Source organism: Mesoplodon bidens (assembly GCF_964165515.1).
Source record: "Mesoplodon bidens genome assembly, chromosome: 15".
Lineage (NCBI taxonomy): Eukaryota > Metazoa > Chordata > Mammalia > Artiodactyla > Ziphiidae > Mesoplodon > Mesoplodon bidens.
In genome coordinates this window covers 70,701,996-70,715,161 of record NC_138171.1, presented here as the reverse complement: position 1 = coordinate 70,715,161, position 13,166 = coordinate 70,701,996, and the positions used below count along the sequence as shown (strand labels likewise).

The 13,166-nt window shown below is 54.6% G+C and overlaps 1 protein-coding gene across 1 annotated transcript; it reads right to left on the bottom strand.

Moving 5' to 3' along the window:
* Positions 1-4,340: 4,340 nt before the first annotated feature.
* Positions 4,341-12,926, bottom strand: PAX1 (paired box 1; the record flags this gene model as incomplete). The annotated part of the gene is made up of 5 exons (XM_081256704.1): positions 4,341-4,432; positions 9,244-9,466; positions 9,946-10,088; positions 11,637-12,266; positions 12,677-12,926. 5 exons carry the CDS (start codon positions 12,924-12,926, stop codon positions 4,341-4,343), a joined length of 1,338 nt encoding a protein of 445 aa, XP_081112830.1.
* Positions 12,927-13,166: the final 240 nt, after the last annotated feature.

Sequence of the window (13,166 nt, the reverse complement as noted above, 5' to 3'; positions counted from 1 at the left end):
AATTCCCGCCCATTAAAAGAAGAGAATCAAATGTTTCTCATTACATAGCCTGCCTGGATGCACAATCCTTTGAGCTGAGTTCCTCGGGCACATTTTGGCAAGATTCTAAATTCATATTATCCAGCCTAACATGGAGCAGGTAGAGTTTCTTTTGAAAAAAAAAAAACCCTGGCCAATATAATTCTACCTAGAGAAACTGATGCCGGGAAACCTACAGTGGGCTTTAACCCAGACCACCGCTCCATTAAATAAATCCCATCCTCCTTAACAGAAGTCAAGAAACAAGCAAACAGGGAAACACAGTTGTCAATGAGCGGGGTCCACCCAACAGGAGATTAATGCCACATGGTTTTCAAGTGAATTGGAGATAAGTAAAAAGAATGCTCGTGCCAGTGTTGGATGTTTACATTTTATTCCTATCCAGTATTTCTTCAAACGAAGGTCTTTCCCACCCCTTTGCCTCCGGCTCTCTTTCCTGACCTAGAGAGACGGTGTCCTTTCAAAGAAAGGAAAGCTGCATTCTTCAGCCCCTGGCAGCTTTGAGAATCCTTGGGTGACCTGTAGGACAAGCCAGGATGTCTCCAGGAAGGACAAACCTCTGTGTCTCCTGTCCTTTGGTTTGTTTTCTTTCCTCCTTGCCCCAAAGCAGCCACCTTTCCTAGGGAAGTTCTTACAATCCATTCTAAGCCCTTTCTCCAATCATGAATGCCACAAAACCCAGTCTTTATTCATTTAAAGCACGAAGCTGGCCCTCTTTACAAATACTCTGTTTCTAATAAACCCTTGTTGATATGCATCCATTCAAGAGAATAAAGTGAATATGCTAGAGCTGGTGGTGTGCAAATATCAGATCTCCAGACCCCATCTGTGTGCACCCAGCACAGCGCTGTATGTACCTTTAAAGCACAAACACAGAAACAGAGTTCTGCTGTCTGCATTTTTTTTTCCTGGAAGGAATCATTTAAAAAAACTGTAACAGCGTTCACCTTTAAGGACAGAGATGAGGACAGGAAGAAACTTTCACTTTTCCTTTCAATGTTTCTGTGCTGTTAGAATTTTCTAACGATGTACATATATTACTTTCATTCTTTTAACAAATCCAAGGGTTATTTGAGTGGTTACATGTCATTTTTTGTTTATTTTATTTTGGGTACTTTATTTTAAAAATTTATTCTTAAATTAAAAAATAATAAAAGGCAGGTACTAGTGCAAATTGCCTCTAGAGAGTGATTCTTTCTCAAATTATTCTACCCGACATGGTACTTTGTAACTTTATCATGAGTTCCCCAGAACAGATCGACCCACATGCAGGGAGAACAAAAATGCAATCCTTAATGGGCTCTTTTGAAAAGTGTTTCAATTCTGAGTCCTTCCATCAACCATAAAAACGACTCCCCTGCCCTTTGTTAAACAGCGAAAAAATAATCATCTCCAGACAGGTGAAGCAACACCAGGGCTGGGCTTCCAGCAGGCCAGTGGTGTCCCCGCATGGGAGGGTGTATTTCAAAGACAGGACACCGAGGCTTGGCGAAGTCACAGGCCTCCTCCCCACTGAATGGAACAGGGGTTTCACCTAAGCTCGCTGGGACTTTCCAGGGCCCGCAGCCCCCAGGGAGGAGGGAGAGCCCCGCGTATCCCTCAGGACGTGACAAAGCGTGCTGGCCCTCTGACCAGATGCTGTCCATGCTCCGTGAATGCGCCCTCAGCGCCGGGGACCCTGGAAGGCCCTCCTCCAGCCACACCACACGGGGAGCTGCAGGGGACAGACTTGGAAAGTGCCTCCCTTTGCAGGTGGCAGCCTCCATCTTTCCTGGACTGCATTTACCAGCTCTTCTCACCCCTGATCCCAGTCAGCCCATACACAGAGCAAGACGTGGCAGAGAGAAAAAGGATGACAGCAATGAGAGATGGATTCTTCTCATTTCTTCAGAAAAGGTGAGGTGCCTTCTTCCTGGCCCAAGCCAGCCAGTCCTCCAGACAGCAAGGATGGATGTGTGAGATGCTGTGGACGACTGAGCACGTCAAGCTCATCTAAATACTTTATTCCTGTTATCATTATGAGCAGCCTCTCTGCAGGAAATGCTGGCACAGAAGGCTGAGGACCCCAGGCTCAAAGTTTGAGCCCCAATTCTGGCTCTCTAATGAGATGGTGTCACCCAGTTTCTACGTCCAAACCCTGTGATCCAAAGCTTGCTGTATGTGGTCCAGAGAAATAAACTAGGTCTCTAACCCTCGATATTCCTGTTTATAAAATGGAACTTTTTGTATAAGCAAGAGACTTTGAAGACCTGGGAAGAAAAGCCTCTATATGAAAAAAAGCAGATATTCTTTTCATTAGTTTTGATGAATACCTCCAGCAGGTACTATTGCAGTGAGATGCAATGAAAATAATTTCCCCAACGGTTCCCTCCAAGCAGACAGCTCCACTTACAAGCAAAGCCTTCAATTCGAAAATCTCTGCTGTCCGTTTTCGAAAAGCAAACAGTGGGAGGAAAAACAAAACAAGTAGCCAGAGACTCCTCTGCAGTGAGAAATCCCTAGGTTATTTGGTAGCCTGTGATAGTTTTCTTTAGCTTTAGAATGTTAAAAAAATGTTCTGGAAAAGTCCTCCATTGTTCCTCACTGCCTTCTGCCCATTTTTTTCCTCTAAGAATTGACTTCATTTTAGGATGGTTTCTGCATTCTGTCTCTCTACCTCGAGTTTCCAGGGACCATCCCTGAAAATGTTCCTCCCCTCTCATTTTCTCTTCCACCTCAACCTGGGTTACAAAGTGCTAAGGAGTAAACCAATAAAACAAATCCCTCTTTGCAGGAACTTAGTTCCCCCAACCAGGGATCGAACCCGTGCCCCCTGCATTGGAGGCATGGGATCTTAACCACTGGACCACCAGGGAAGTCCCAGAACAATTCCTTCTTAATAGTGTTTATGCTGGAAACCCAGGGGCTAGGTCACTGAGACATACCTATACAACACTCCAGTCTGGACACAGACTTGCTCACCCTTACAAAGCACACATACAGACGCTTTCCTTTATTCAAAGGTAGCCACGGTTAACAGGTGATGTCAGACTCTCACCAGTGACATTTTTCTGACTACAGAGGTTGCAGTTTTATGTCCAGGGTCCTGCCACCAGTGCTCCTGAACTTGGGAGCAGTGAACAGAGCTTGTGTCCTGCTCTAGAAGACACTTTCTGGATTTTTCTGACCCCCACCCCTTTGCAAACCAGAAGCCAGATTGCACCTTTGTACCCGGAAGCAGTTTGTGGTTTAAATTAACAAATGTGCTGACCCCTGAATACCAAACAACAGTGCTGATGCATCTACCATATGCCAGATTCCCTCCTGTTGGGTGTGGAGGGGTAGGAGGGGGCACCTCCAGGGCACGCATGGTTTTCTAACTACAGAAAACACAGTGGTCCCAGTGCCCCTACTCCTACCCCAGTCTTCTTTGGGGTGACATCATCTCAGAGGAAGCAAAGAGATGCCCAGCCACTGGGCACTGAGAAAACATCCAAACAAGAATATTTCCAGATAATATCCTTGGGGTAGTGGGGTGGGGGAGAAGAAGGGACAGTTCACCGAGGTTTTGTTTGGGTTCATGGTTATAAAAATATGAAATAAAAACTGTGGCTTCTCCATTTCCCAGGATGGAGCCCCTCGGTGAGGCCTGGGGCCCCCGGAGGGGTGGAGGCTAAAGAGAGGAGGGCCTGTCGTGGAGCCTGGTCTGGTGCTCTCGGCAAGGGGGTGAGGGTCCGGGCAGTGCCAATAAGGAGGGGCAGAGTCGTGACTTGTAAAGGCCAAGGAGAGAAGACGGTGGACCCGGCTGGACCCCAGGAAAGGGAGCCCACGTCGACGGGGAGACGGAGGGAGGAAAGGAAGCGAGATAGAGGGGGAAATGAAGAGGGCGAAGGTGGGGAAGGAAAGGAGGCTCAGGAGGAAGGAGGGAGGAAAGGGAGGAAGGAGGGAGGAAAGGGAGGAAGAAGGGAAGCGAAGCAGAGCGGGAAAGAGGGAGAGAGGGGAAGGGAGAGAAAGGGAGGGAGGGGCGGTGCCAAACAGCCCGGGGAGAAGTAGGAAAAGACGCTGGAGGCCCGCTGGACGAGGGAGGCCACGTCAGAGCAAAGGTCGCGGCGACGAGGATGCAACAGTCTGAAGCCAAAGTTCAGAGAAGCCGAAAACCCCGGCCGATGGAGGAAGCGCAGCTGCCGGGCGCGGGGCCGGGCGAGGCCGGGGCTGATGGGCACTTCGGCCGCGGCGAGTCCTAGGGTCCGCGCCCCACTGCGCCCGCCGCTCCGCCGCCGCCTCCGGGCTCGGGCTTGGGCTCGGCTCACGGATGCGCGGCCCTAGGAGGTCGAGGCCGGGACGGGCAGTCCGTGTAAGCTCCCGAGGCCGTCGGGGGCCTTGCCGCCGGGGCTGGGCGGCTTCCGGTCGGCCACTGCGGGAGGAAGCACAGGGCGTGGGGTCACTGCCGGTAGCGGCGCCGAGCGGGAGACCCGGGGAACGCGATGCCCGGGAACACGGCCGACAGCGCAGGGTCCCGGGGAGAAGGGGCGGCGCGCGCTCCACATCTGGGGACTGCAAGGAGGCATCGAGACCGCGCTCCACGGAGCCTTCGGCACCCACCCTTCGCGGCCCCGCGGAAGCCGCTGGCCCGCCCAGCCTGGGTCGCGGCTCTCCGCGCAGGGCCCGCCTGCAGACGCCCCGCGCCGCGGGCCCCGCGCCGCTCAGTAAAGCGGGCGCCGGGCGCAGGGAGGGGCTGCCGAGCCAGGCGGCCACGGGCGGGGCGGTGGTCCGATCCCAGACCGGGGAGGGAGCTGGGAGCTGAGATCCGCGCACCCCGCCTCCCGAGCCACCACCCACCCCAGACCCAGCTGGCGCACCGGCCCAAGAGGCTGCCAGCGCGTCAGGTCACGGTCCTCAAAGCAGCTCAGGGCCCGCGATGGGCCGGGGGGGAAATCGAGTGGGGGTGGGCCCCCAAAATGCCCCACGGGGAGGGCCCGGGGTGGCCAGGGTCACCCCCGACGTGGGAGGCGGTCGTGCGTTAGGCGGGCGGCAGACTTCGTTCTGCCCCCGCGGCCCGGGGATCCAGATGCGCTCATCACTGTGGGCACAGCACGTCCTGGGGCCTGTGGGCCTCCGGATTTAGTGACAGTGGACTTGCCATATTAGGCAGCATTCAGCGAGTTGCTCTATTATTTAGGGTTTTGGGAAGGGGCCCAAGTTTTGCTACTGGAAGCCAGAAAATTGACGCCACGATTGTGCAACCCCTGTTTTTCCCTTTCCCGACGCCCGGCCCCTCGGCTTCTCCTGCGCTGGAAAGCACAGGCTTATTTATACCTAAAAGCGCCTGTTTTCAACTTTCTTTTCTCCTCCACACGTCCTCCTTTAAAGGGGGAGCTTGGGGGCGCCTCAGTTTGGGGTGAGGGGGAGCTCCCGGCTGTTTCCTCCTGCAGCTGCCCTCGCCCCGGCTCTGGCGCACCGCCCCGGGGCCGCGCGGAGCCGGGCCCACACCTCTGCGCCAGGGGCGCGCGCGCGCACATCTGGTTTCGCAGAGGTGGCGAAGGGGTCTGAAGACCTTTCCAGGACCGACCCCTCGCTCTCCCTTGCCTCTCAGCTCTCTTTCCTAAACACAGTTGTGGCCGCTCAGCCGACGAAGTTTTCAGACCTTTTCATTCCACCCAGTACACACACTTGGAGGTGAGGGCCTGTTTAGAAAACAACTCCGGAGAAGGAGGTTTCTCAGCCAAGGGCCGGTTGCCTGAGAGACAAGCGAGAAAATGAACTCGTGAAAAATAAACACCGGGAGACCAGAGACAGATTTCACTCCACTCTACGGGGGCGAGCCTGCTGCTGCGTTTGTAGCTCTTCCCCGCCCCAGTCCCTCCCCATAGGACCCCTCCGCCCCTCCTTTCCCACCTGCAGTAAACTGGGCGACGGAGTGGGTACGTCGCGGGGCCCCCACGAAGGCTCGGGCCGGCGTTAGGCGCTCTGCAAGCTTATTTAATCTTAATGGGCAGGAATGGGGACAAGGTGTTTTTTTAAAAATACTGGTACTTCCATTCCAGGGCCACTGGGACCCTGGGGTGGGGCGGGGCGGGGATGGGGGAGATGTCAGCGGAATCCTGGAAAGGGGTCTCCCAAGGCTGTGTCCAAGGAGACCGAGGTTGGCGGCGGCGGGCTCTCAGGCCAACGCTTGCGCCCTAGTGTTCCTGGCAAAGTTCACTTTTAGGATCCTTCAAGAATTAATCCGGAGCAGGGGTGACTGGAACAAGCCGCGAGTTATCTCTAACAAATATAAAAGACACATTTTCTTTGAGCCTATGCAATGTCTTATAAATTTGATTTCCAAATCTTTAGTCTTTCCAAAACCCGGCTGGGAGGGACCTCAGAGCCAGGAGGTTTTGAGGTTTCTGAAAACACTCTGTAAATACCATTTGTCTTGAGGGAATGCCTGCAGGGGTCTGTCACCTGTCTGGAAGGGGAAGGGGAGGGAGATGGTCTTGTCTGGATAGGGGTCGGAATTCCTAGAACACGGGCTCCCCTCCACTTGTAGATGAAGTGGAACTTTCCTGTGCTCTCAGGCCTTAAGAATTAAAGTTTCCTTTCACCGTCGGGAAATGTAAATCACACTATCTTGCCTAAATAATAGGGAACCCAGACTCACAACCCTCTACCAAGATAAAGTTAATAAATTGTAATGAATAATTTGACATCTGAGTAAGCTTATCTTAGGATAATAATGTTCATTTGCACCTGATGTGGAGGACATATTGAAATATAGGTATATACATATATAAAATATAATGTATATTATTATGTGTATATTGTCCGTGTATGGACTAGATGATCAGAAGTATTTGTTTTATACTGAGCATTCATGATATTAAACCGCTTTCAGTATAGAAACTGTTTTCTTACAGAGGAAGTTCAATAGATGCTATTCCTACTACTCTTATGAACAATTAATGATAGTAAATTGTCTTATGGGATAGGTTTCTTTGAAGATAATTTCTTAAGCAATGATTAGAAAATTAAAGGCAGTGATTCACATTACTTTGCTTTGTAATTTTTCAAAGACCACTTGTGGGTGGGGGCAATCTTTCAAGTCCGTTTCTCTGCCAATGAGAAGAGTAAAAATCCATAACCCAAGTAGATATGCAATTCTCATTATTTATATGTTCCTGTTCAAACACAAACATTTGTATGCCAGCTGAAGAAATCATTTTCAATGATCGACCTGATTTATTCGATGACCCTTTACCTGGATCTTTAAATAAACTGTCAGGATCAGAATATTGTTATTAATTTAACAATGAATGTAGCTAATTATTGCTGCAGATTTTGGAAATGGGTGGGATGTTTCATAATAGAAGTGAAAATAATGGTGAAATGGACAGGAATGCCAGTGTCATTCAATGGCTCTGTATTTCTGAAAGGAAAGTATCTTCCAAAGAAAATTAACCACCAGTGAGTACCCCCTGCCCATCAAATTAACTAGAGTTAGCCTAGAATTCAGAACTGTGTGTTTCACGTTTGGATTATTACCTACATTTCATAATCTGTTTCTAAGGTGGCGCTTGAAATGCCCTGGGACAGAATGGCTCCGTTAGGAAAGGACCGCATCACTCTGAAGATAGTGAGTCCTTTTTCTAAGTCTTCCTGCTTCTTGGGGTCAGCCCAGGGGGAATCGTTTAAATTTGTAGATACACTTTTCTAAATCGAATGAACCTGCTTAGTTAAAGGATTAGTCTAATGAATATAATTTGGTAAATTCCGCTTCAATTTCTAATTCAACAGATAACCTCAGGTGCGGAGTCCGAGTCCAAGGACAAGGCTCTGAGCAAAACACTTCCCCTAAGACCCCTTATCTGTCCTTAAAGGGAAAGATTGAAGGAGCTCTGAGTCTCGACTTTTAAAATTCCCTTTACTTGGATTTTCCTGTAAATGAACAAGTGGAATTTTCCTATTATTTAAACTAAATTTAAAGCTTGAAGGAGTTCTAATTCTCAATATTTGTAAATTGATATCCCAGAATTTTTGTGCTCTAAAAAAGTGCAAAAAAAATTTAACTTTTGTTCCTCCGCTTGACTGTTAATGATGGCATCTTAATCCTCTCTCTCACTTTCTTTCTGTCTCTCTCTCTTTCATAGATCACGCTATTACGTCTCAATGAAACTACTTGGAAATAAAGTTTTTGCCTGAGTGTCACCAAAGAGGAAGCCCCTCCTTTCCTCTGCCTACCCAGTGCCACCTGCCCCCACTTCTGCCTGGGTGGGTATAAGGCAGATCAGCTGTAAAGACCCTTCGGACATCTGGAACATCCCTGTGCCCCACGCAGCCCCCAGGTTCGTGCTCAGCCTCCGTTGCTGCTGAGGCCAAGAGGCCCCACCTCTTCCCCGGAGTGACTCCTGCCTTTTCCTAGAGGAGGTGAAGTTGCAAATTCCTGGCGCTCAGAACCTAAAAGCAGGCAGGTTGGCAATTGGCAAACCCAGTCATTCCTTTCACCGTGAGGAAAATGCAGAGTCAAGGGCAGGTGAGCTTTTCCCAAGTTATAGGAAAAACTAGAACCCAAAGGTCAGTGTAACAAGATGCCCCTCGCACTGTGGACCGTGAATTAAATACCTCAAATCTGTTAGTTGGTTTATCAGAGTGCAGATTTATGGAGGAGGAGGAGGAGAAGAGTCTAGACTTAGAGACACATGATTGAAATGCTGTCTCCTTTCCCAAAGGATGTGTTGAAGAAGATAAATGCAAGGGGAGAACAGGGACTGCTTGGAAAAGAAAAAAAAAAAAACTCGGACATGGAAAAAAGAGATTGGCACTGTGTGGAAGGGGTCCGGGCCAGGGCAGGTCCAACCCCACCTGCGGGGTTCAGGTGCCACAGCAGGTCCTCCACGGAAGGTACAGCTCCACAGGCCACAGGAAGGTGCCCCTGGAGGGTGCCTTCTAGACCCTTCTACGGACAGAGAAATGAGACCCAGAGAGGGGGTCTTCTTAATCCATACAAGTTAGGGGACAGTCCTGGGACCTCTCTCAATCTCTGCCTGCCTTTCTAGGGACACGGCTTATAACTATTAGAAATTAATCTGCTCTGGCTTAAAGTGTAACCCAGAGGAAGAATCTATGCCGGTACCCACTCCAGCCTCTCTGTCTCTGTCTCTGTCTGTCTCTCTCCTTTGCTCCTTTGCACCCTTCCTAATTCTCCAGCATTCGTCTGAACCCCTCCCGCCGGCCCGCGCCCCTCACCTTCTCGGCTGGGATGCTTGAAGGTCACGGCTGCGGCAAGCTCCCCGCCGTGTACGGTGACGCCGGCCCCGGGGGGCGCCAGCGGGGGCCCCTGCGCCGGCGGCCACGGCGGGCCCGGGGCGAGGTAGCCGCCGGCCGGCGAGCTGTACACACCGTGCTGGTTGGAGGCCGGGTAGGCGCAGGCCGGGAGGAAGCCGCCCACCGCGGGGAGGCCGGAGGCCGACTGCGGGGAGAGAGAGCGACAGACCGTCGGCAGCGGGCAATCCCGTCGGCTTCTCCAGCACCGGCAGTTACGGGGGGGGGCCCCATTCTCCCTGCTGTCCCCACAATGATTCCCCATGCGAAGTCTGGCCTCTAATTGTCCTGGCAAGGACTGTGGCAAAGCGATGTCCACTCAAATTGTTAGAAATAATAACAAAAGGTGAAGGGGGTCATGATATTCACCATCCGGGACTTAGAGAAGGGGAGTCAGTCCTCAACCTTTTGTGTTAACGGGTCCCAGGTTTTTTAGCAAAAGTGTCTTGGCAAAAGGCAAGTCAATCCCCTCCTAGGAAAGGAGAGAAATATGCCTGCAGACCAGACCTCAACCTTCAGCCCAACTCGCCTCCCCCGGGGGTGGAGGGGGTCTCTTCTCTTTCTCCCTGCCCCCCTACCTCTCCCTCTCCCCTGATTAAGGACGCCTCCTTCCCCGCGCTCAGTTACCTGCGTGTATTTAATGTCTGCCTCCAAGGCAGGTTTCTCGAGACCGTTCACGGCTGGGCTGGCGGGGAAGGCCGTGCGGTTCACTCCGGCCCAGTCTTCCATCTTCGGGGAGTAGGCGGCGCCTTCGCTCCCCTCCAGGGCCCCTGCGGGGACACAGGAGAATTAGAAGAGGCATCTGAGTCCGCGCTGGGCACACGGGCAGCCCTCTGGCCCAGACATCTACACACATGCCTACCAGCGCACAGCCCAAATCCGAAGGCACGACCCAGGCTCCTCTGAACACCCGGCGGCAGATGCTCAGGGCAGCGGGGACCCCAGATTTCGCTGTTGCTCCCAGCGGGGCAGAGAGAGGGTGCTGGGGACCTTCCCCTCGCTCCTCCCAGGTCTCCACCCGCTTCCCACGAAACAGGAGGTTTCTGGCAGGGAGAGGCTGACGGCCAGGTCTGAGCGCCCTCTGCCCAGGGGGCTTTTCCACTTTCCAGAGACGGTGCCCCAAAAGGTCCAAGTTCAAATCCACAGCAGGCTCAAGAGAATTAGATGGGCTTCTCAATGTCTCAAGAAGCGTCTGGAGGGCTGGAAACCATCTCTACTCACAACTCCCTCCAGAGACATCCCGGGCCTCCAGAAAGAGGCATCATCCCAGCCACCCGTGAGCGTCCCTGGCACAGGTCTGCTCCTCGCACACGTGTGTGTGCAGGAAACCGAGAGAAAGCTCCAGATCTGAGCTCAGGCTTGGAGAGGTCACCTCCCCGCTAGCTCCCCACCGGACGCTCCATGGGAAGCTTTGGCCCAAGCCTGCGGCCCAGGCTGGGTTTGAGCCACAAGGAGAAATGAAGCCTGTGCACGGCCTGGAGGCGCGGCCCACAGCCGCTGGAGCTAAGCCTTCAGTTTCTTTCTGGACGCCCCTCCTGTCTCTTGGGCTACGGTGAATTGTGCCTCTTACGCTCCTGCTGAGTCTGCGCACCTAATAACATGCCACTCTCTGGCCGGCTGCTGGGGGCAGGGGACAGTGCAAAGAGACTATGGACCCGGTCCCGGCCCCCCCCATTCTTCCGAGCCCCTCACCAAAACTGCCCCTAACTTTCCCCCCTCTCTCCGTCTCCTCCCTCCACACCCAGAGATTGCAGGACAAGGGCAAATCCGTGGGAGCTTTCACCCTGAGGATGGCTGCAGCCTGCAGGCGCCTGTCACCCGCCCGGCCATGGGGCCTGCTGGAGATTCAGGGCACTCAGCAAGACAGGCCAGCCAGACCCTTCGCCTTTTACTCAAAGAGCCTTTGGGCCTGGGAGGGACAGAGCCCTTTGGGGAATGGTGAGGGATCCCGAAAGATCGGGATCTTAAGAAAGGGTCGCAGAATTGACTTTGCGGTTTGTTTGGCTTAGATCTGGCGATAGGGGTTTGCATACTTCTTGCAAGAATGAAAAAGCGCAATTTCAAGCCTCCGAATTTGTGGTCGGTGATTGCTCTTCTATTTGGGAAATATTTTCCATATTTGTCATAAAAAGTTCAAGATGTCCGAGGACTCCCACAGAAGGCCCGGGACCCTCAGTCTCCCTGGCCAACCCGGAGCCCTCCCCTGAGCCAAAACCGGTTGGAGGAGGCCCGCGAGAGTGACCCCTCACCCGCATGCCTCCCCGCCCCCTCCACTTCTGCCCCTTCCAGGAAGGCTACAGAAGGCCGGCGCCACTGACCTGTTTGCTCCATAAACGTCCGGATGCCCAGGATATTGCTGACCGAGTGAGCCGAGGGCCATGAACGGGGGATGCTGACGTGGCCCGCTGTGCCCGGGACCCCGTGGTGGCTGCCCATCTTGGCGCCCGTGGGCGACACGGGGCTGGGGTAGGGATACTGGTAGATGTGGTTATAGGGCAGCGCCGGCTGCGGCGGCGGCTGCTTGCTCGCCTCGTACGGGCCGGGCTGCGCCAGGCTGCCAATCTTATTGCGCAGGATACGGCTGATGGAACTCACAGAGGGCACGTTGTACTTGTCGCAGACGCCGTCGGCCAGCAGCCGGTCGCGGATCTCCCAGGCAAAGATGCCGGGGTCGCCCTGCTTGTAGTCCCGGATGTGCTTGACCACGTTGGGGGTAGTGACGCGGGGTTTGCTGCCCCCAATGGCCCCGGGCAGGATGGAGCCCGTCTCGTTGTAGCGCGCCAGGATCTTGCTCACGCAGCCGTGGGATACGCGAAGCTGCCGGCTGATGTCACAGGGTCGGATGCCCAGCTGCGCCAGCTCCACGATGCGCAGGCGGATGGCGTTGGGCAGGGGGCGGCCGTTGACGAACACGCCGCCCAGCTGGTTCACCTCGCCGTACGTCTGCTCTGCGGACGCGCCCGACGAGAGTGAGGGGAGGGGAAAGAACACCGGCGGGTTAGTCGAGGGGGGCCGCGCAGGGACAAGGGCTGCACCCGGGGCACCTCCGAAGGTGACCGGCGGGTCCTCGGAGTCCGAGCAAACAGACCCGGTCCGGTCCCGGGAGTTGGCACGCACGCAGGGACCACGGAGGGGGGAGCCGCGCGCTTCAGCCCTCCGTGCCCTTTCGCGACTTCCGACGCGTCTACTTGGGACATCCCCTCCCGCGACACGCCGAGCGCCCCCCACCCACGCCCGGGGCTGGGGGCGTGCGGAGAACGCGGCCAGTCCGGGACCCGGGACCTGGTCTCCCAGGGACCGCGGGCGCGAGGGAAGGGAGGCGCCGGGACACCCCCCGCCTCGTCCGCCCGCCCCTTACCCATGGCGCGCGGGCCGGCCGGCTGCCTGGCGCCGAGGCTGCCGGGGCTGGGCCCGGCGCGGTCCGGGAGAGCTGGGGCGCCGCCGCCGCGGGAGAGGCATAGAGGGAGGGCGCGCGCGAGCCGAGAGCCGCGGCGGCCGGGCCGCGGGCTGGAAGAGCGCCGTGAGCCGCTGCCGAGCGCGCCGCCGCCCGCCGCCCGCTCCCAGGACACTCTCCACGCCCGCGACCCCAGGCCTAGGGTGAACTTCATCCGATTAGGAGAAATTCGTCTGACCGGGAGGCTGCGGAGTGCGGGGATCAATTTGACGTGTCCTCCACGTCAATCTAGGCAGTCACGCCGGAGACGCGCGAGTTGGCAGCTCATTGGTTCCCGTCACTGCGCCCCGGCGCCCCCCTCCCCGCGCTGAAACTCTACCCCCTCCTTCTGTGCTCCCCCCTCGGCCTCCTTCGGAACCCAGCCCCCTACACACACACACACACACACACACAC